Raw genomic sequence first — 6000 nt, forward strand, 5'->3', positions numbered from 1 at the left:
GTCATAATAGTTATATATAAATTATTTTATAATCACTTTTGAAATGCAATGTAGAATTCTTTTGTCACCTAAAAATGTGTAAGCCAGGAGAAGACAGGCACAATTATTACGAGCACATACTCTTTGAAGACAGGTATAAGAATTCTAGAGTTCTGTATTTCAAATTAGATGAGTAAAAAAGGTATTATGTATAAGATGCTGTGGATTGTATTTATTATTCAAAATTTATTGCTGGTATTTTATTTAGAGATCACACTATCTATTTTAATCAAAATGACAGGCTACGAGATCTCATTTAGACCTTCCCTATCTCCTGAAATAGATAAAAAAACATTATGACTAGTCTTGCTGACCTCTACAATCCCAGATTTAAAAAACAGATGACATAGGATAGCCTTTATAACTAGTGGTTATTTTTAGAATCCTGTCAGTAAATTGGAAGTTTTTCAGGCATTCCTTGATGCCAAAATCAGCAATGGAAACAAACTTGTCTGAAGAAATGATTTATCCTACAGTGTTAGTGTTCTTGAATCACAAAGAGATATAACAGTATGATACAACACCTGTTTTCTGTGCAGAAGTTCTCAGCTCTTTTCTCTGGTACCTTAAGTCACATTTCCCAGTGTCTTCCTTAGTTCCTGTAATAAGGAATGATAACAGCAGTTTGAATGGCACATAATGTTTATGCAACACACAACGGGTATGGAGCAGGAATCCATGTCAGTTTCTCCTTCAGCCTCTCTATCCTGCCCTATCATAAAGAATAGAATGCAAAAATAATGGGAAAATAATGGAAAAATTTAGAGCATAAAACTATCATAATAGATAATGCTGAGCTAGATGGACAAATAATTTGACTTCCTTTAAGACATCTTTCTGTGATCCTATATGTATTCTAACTCTGTGATGGAATAAAGGTAGTTCTTGACTTACAATTGGTCACTTAGCGACCATTCAGAGTTATGACAGCCCCCCCATAGGAATACAGTGATTTGCTTATTGACTGTAATGTTTGCTTAACGAATGGATAAATAAGATGGATACAAAACTGAGAAGAAACGTGACTTTGTTCTTATATATGATAGCAGCAAGACTTACATAGGCACATAGGTAGAAAGATACGCAAACTCCTACAGCAGAAGAATGGATTGTGAAATTAATGGAGCTGGCTGAGAAAGCAAAATTAATGACCTAGTAACAAAAAATAATGACTTAATGATTGCCATGTTCATTTAAAGATTGTGGAGTGTACTCAACAACTGCCACAAAAAAACCACAAAATTGGTCATGTGGTTGCCTTGACTTATGACTGTCATGACTTATGATGAAAATTCTGGGATCCAATATGGTCATAAGTCGAGGATTACATGTATACATCATGTAAGGTAACAATATCATATAATTTGTATCTTTTTGCTACACTATAGCTTTAAATGTTGTGTCTAAAGTCCAGTAGAAATGGTTTCCTGCTGAAAGAATTTTGAAAACTATGAAAAAAAATTCAAAAAATAAATTGTAGTTGATGTGAAAAGCTAATTATATGTATAAGCATTATATTTTTGTCCTTTTCTGATTCAAAAGTAAACAATTTTTTAAAAAATATTACTTATATTGATTTCAATGACATAATTCAAATAAACATAAAAAAATTATACTGTGTTTTAGATTGCAGGCATATATAATTCACCCTATCGAAAGTCACCTGATCCGTGGGAAATGCAATTAAAGAAAGCTAAACCTTTGAGGCACAAAAAGAAGATTGAGAAAAATGCTATGGATCTTCCATGGCAGACTTATTCTGATTCCTTTGGTTTTCAAATGATGTCAACTCTTCCTCCAATTGGAAGACACAAACCACAGGTAATATGCTTAATGACTTTTAGGCACCCATTGCTATTAACAGCTGATTTCTTTCTAAAATTGCTGTAGGGGGATCCTTCCAGAGAACAATGAATTACTTATAGAAGAGAATATATGTAGTTCAAGGTTGAACTGTGGGATCCTTGGTGCCTCTGACCTTGGTTGTTTTCCTGCAGACATTTCATTACCAAACTAGGAAACATCATCAGATGCAGATGCAGTATTGAATTCCTTTATTCCCTTTTCTTCAGCCCCAATTTCTATTTGTACTGATTGTCACATTTGTAAGACTCTTACTTGTGAATGAGCAAATCTTCCTGAATCTTGATTTTCTTGGGTCTTCTCTTCCTTCAGTAATTAACCATCCAGAGTTGCATTTTTCTATGGTTAGGATATCAAGATCACTCTCTTATATTTCTATATTTAGTCTTAATGTAGGAGCTAGGCAGAATTCAAGAAGACTCAGTGTGGAGGATTCCAATCCCTTCCATCCCTTGCCGATTCCCCCCCCCCATTCCCTTTTCAGTGATTATCCCTCTAGTTATTTTGTTTTGTTTTGATTCTCCCCCACTATGGTTTCCAAATTGGGGTGAGGGGGATAAATGGTACCATAGAGACATGGAAGCAATTACATGACTAGAATAGTTAGAACGCCCAACACAATTTGTTTTTATTTTATTTTTTCATTTTTCTTCCCCCCCCCCAATTATTTGGAACTGATGACCTTTTTACTAAAATGGCCATAACCCTTTTATAATAATTCTCAAGACAGAGGGCCTTAGCAGGAATATCAAAATGTAGGAAACAATTTATCCTGATAAGACTAGGATGCTCATATGTTCTATGTTCACGTGGAGCATGTTTCGCATTTTGAAATCAGTTCAGTAATTTAAAAAAAGGCATATACTGTTAGTACACTTTACATGGTTTTCCACTAGCCTCATTTGCAGCCTCAGATTAAAAAAGGGGGGGTAAATTTATCTACCTTGCTGAGAATGTAATCTTTTTACTCAATTTACTTTATTAAATTTTCCACAGATAAAAAGATAAATTTAAGAGATTTAAAAAGTCAACAGGAACATATTATTTGGAAGGTATAACTTTGTTCAGTCTACATTATATAGGAATCATGAGTATTTTAAAAGTTAAAAAGAAAATGCCAGTATTTAGAATAGGAGTATAAAATCTGTAAAAACTTGTTGCTGTGTTCAGTGGTCAATTAAAATCCATTAAGCTATTCCTTAGGGTGGATGGAGTATCCTGATTATAATCGACCATTGTAAAACCACAAATTGTTATACAATGTGTTGATCTGATATTTCTCTTGTTTTAGGCTATTTTGTAATCTTTTCTCCCCCTTAGTCGAGACACCAAGAAACTTAAAGCCTTTTAGAACAAAGCAGAAGACTTTTGTTTATTTTCTGGTATCTTGAAGGGGGAAATTGCGGTATAATACTTTAATCCTTTCAGTGCCCTGGGATGTATGCTGTGGAGTAAATTTTCAAAGTGCTGTGCGTAGATTTAACTGTGTGACTCTTATTGATGTTAATGGGAGTCACACGGCTAAATCCGTGGACAACACAGTTTAGAGGTATATTTCTGAGAAAGGACATTGGCCTGAGCTGATGAAACAGCTGGGAAAGAAAATCCAGCAGAATGTACTGTTCTGAAAATGGCTGGGTGACGTTAAAATGGGGATTTATAATTACTAACCATGCTTGTGGCTTAGTATTTTGTGACAGCAGTATTTGACATTAACTGTTTTTCTATATTAGCCACCGTATGTCATGATAGTAAAAAAGTGCTCAAGGAGAGTGTTAAAAGTATGAGCTGCATTTCTTTCAAATTTTTAAGGAATAAATGTTAACTCATCTTTAGATCTCACTTAAGGAAAGTGGTATTTAATTTATATAGACAATGTTTATACTGCTGATAGGTATGTTCTATCTGAAGTATGACTTTTAATTCAGAAATAAACACAATTACAAACCGTTGCCTTACACAGTGGTGGTCATCCATCCTTTATTCTATGTTTATCAGGTCTGTATATATATATATATATTTATCTGAACACTGGCAGATGAGTGGGCAGATTTCAGAGCTAGAATCTCAATTTTGATAATGTTCTTATTTTGTAAGCTCTGACTGAAAAGCTTCCATCCAAGCTAGGTTCTGTATTATACACTGTATTTATTGAATTCTGGTATAAATTTAACCTTCTTCTTTCCAGAACAAAGCTGTGGGGCAAACTCAGAAACACTAGTCTAGTCTACAAGGACAGATTACTTATCTAGGGTCTGTAATCTCTGCTCTTCAGGCAGAAATTAGGTGTCCAGTTCAGGCTTCTACTCCACTGAGCCTCCAAGCTATCAGCCCTCTCTACCACAAAGATCCTGCAGGAGAAGGGCAGTGTGGAGAACCGTGGGATCTGGCAGGGTGAGAGCTGTGAACCATAAACACAAAGCTTTTGCTGTGTCCCTGCATAACAGATACAGTGCCCTTGCTGACCTTAATAGGGACATTAAGGAGACAGGTAAAGGTATTTGTGATGACAACTCAAATAAGCAGGGGATCTTGGTCCGAGATGAAGAACTTGTTTTCGACAGGGAGAAGTGCGAATCAGGTATTACACATGAGTCATGCAAGAACAGAAAGGCACCCAAAAAGAGAAGCCACCTTCTGGTTGGTGATTCAATTATAAGGGATGTAAATTTAGGAAAGGACACAGAGGTTTCAAATGAGGTCAGGTGTCTTCCAGGTGCTACTGCCAGTAGGGACAAGAAGCGTATTTGTAAAATAATCAAGAATGCCAGCAAGGACTGTGATGTGGAGGCTATTGTACATCTTGGCACTAACGATTTGTCCCAAAAAGATGTACTCACTGTGCAGAATGAATTCCAGAGCCTGGGGCAGGAACTTAGCAGAATAGGCTGTAGGCTTATTTTTTCAGAGGTCTTACCAGTGTATAAGGACCAAAATGGAAAAGGCCAGTGTATAGCACAATTCAATATGTGGCTAAAGGAGTGGAGTAAAGGGGAAGGCTTTGGATATATTAGTCATGATGTCAGCAGCTGATCCAATGAAGAAATGTACAAAAGAGATGGTTTGCATCCATCAAAGAAAGGGACTGAGTTACTTGGCTATAAATTCACAGATTTTCTGGAGGAATATTTAAACTAAACAGTGGAGACAGTGAGCTAACTGATACAGAAAATCCCTGTCCCCGGCAGTCTAAAAATTATAGGGCTATCAGTGCATGTAACATAGATGTGTGTGTGGACAAGAACATCCACCTTGCTGTCAAGCAAAATCAAGCTCTTAATAGCGAGTGCCACACAAAGTGCACTAACCAAATAGGTGGTAAGACATTAGGGGAACTCAGGTACCACACAGGTTATGTAGGAAGTAAACACAGGGTCGGTCATAAAGGACTAAAATGTCTATACACAAATGCACAGAGTATGAACAGCAAACAGGGTGAACTAGAAATTCAGGTTAATGAGGGCAGATATGATATTGTTGCCATAACGGAAACATGGTGGGACGAAACCCACAAATGGAACACACAGCTAGAGGGATTTAAATTATTAAAAGAAACAGACCAAATAAAAGAGGAGGTGGAGTTGCTCTCTATATAAGAAATAACTACATCTCTACAGAAATAGAGCACAACAATGATGAAAACTGTGGGTCAATATAAAAGGGGGGGGGAAAACGACATTGCCATAGGTGTATACTATAGGCCACCCAACCAAACACAGGAAATAGATGAACTTTTTGCTAGTCAGCTAACTAAGGTATGTAGGAAGCACATCACAATAGTAATGGGGGACTTTAACTACCCTGCCATCAACTGGGACACAAACTCTGCACCAAGTGGAAGATAAAACAGATTCCTGACAAACCTAGCAGACAACTTTGTCTCCCAAAAAGTAGAGAAAGGAACTAGGGGATTAGCCATTTTGGACCTAATTCTCACTAACAGAGATGAAATGATAGAAGGTGTTGAAGCCATAGGAACCTTGGGAGGAAGTGATCATGCAATATTGGAATTCAACATTATGGAAGCACAAGCAATAGAACACAGTCAAACTAGAGTCTTGGACTTCAAGAGAGCTAATTTCAATAAACTTAGAGAGG

The 6000-nt window shown here is 36.5% G+C and overlaps 1 protein-coding gene across 1 annotated transcript in view; it reads left to right on the forward strand.

Moving 5' to 3' along the window:
• SPATA17 (spermatogenesis associated 17) overlaps positions 1-6000 on the forward strand; it is an 80502-nt gene that overhangs the window by 42534 nt on the left and 31968 nt on the right. Inside the window, exon 7 of the mRNA XM_015822534.2 lies at positions 1666-1860. Coding sequence (XP_015678020.1) covers positions 1666-1860 — 195 coding nt within the window. The remainder of the gene's footprint in view (positions 1-1665; positions 1861-6000) is intronic.

Source organism: Protobothrops mucrosquamatus, unplaced genomic scaffold (genome assembly GCF_001527695.2).
Source record: "Protobothrops mucrosquamatus isolate PMUCROS unplaced genomic scaffold, P.Mucros_1.0 scaffold_176, whole genome shotgun sequence".
In the NCBI taxonomy this organism is placed as follows: Eukaryota; Metazoa; Chordata; class Lepidosauria; order Squamata; family Viperidae; genus Protobothrops; species Protobothrops mucrosquamatus.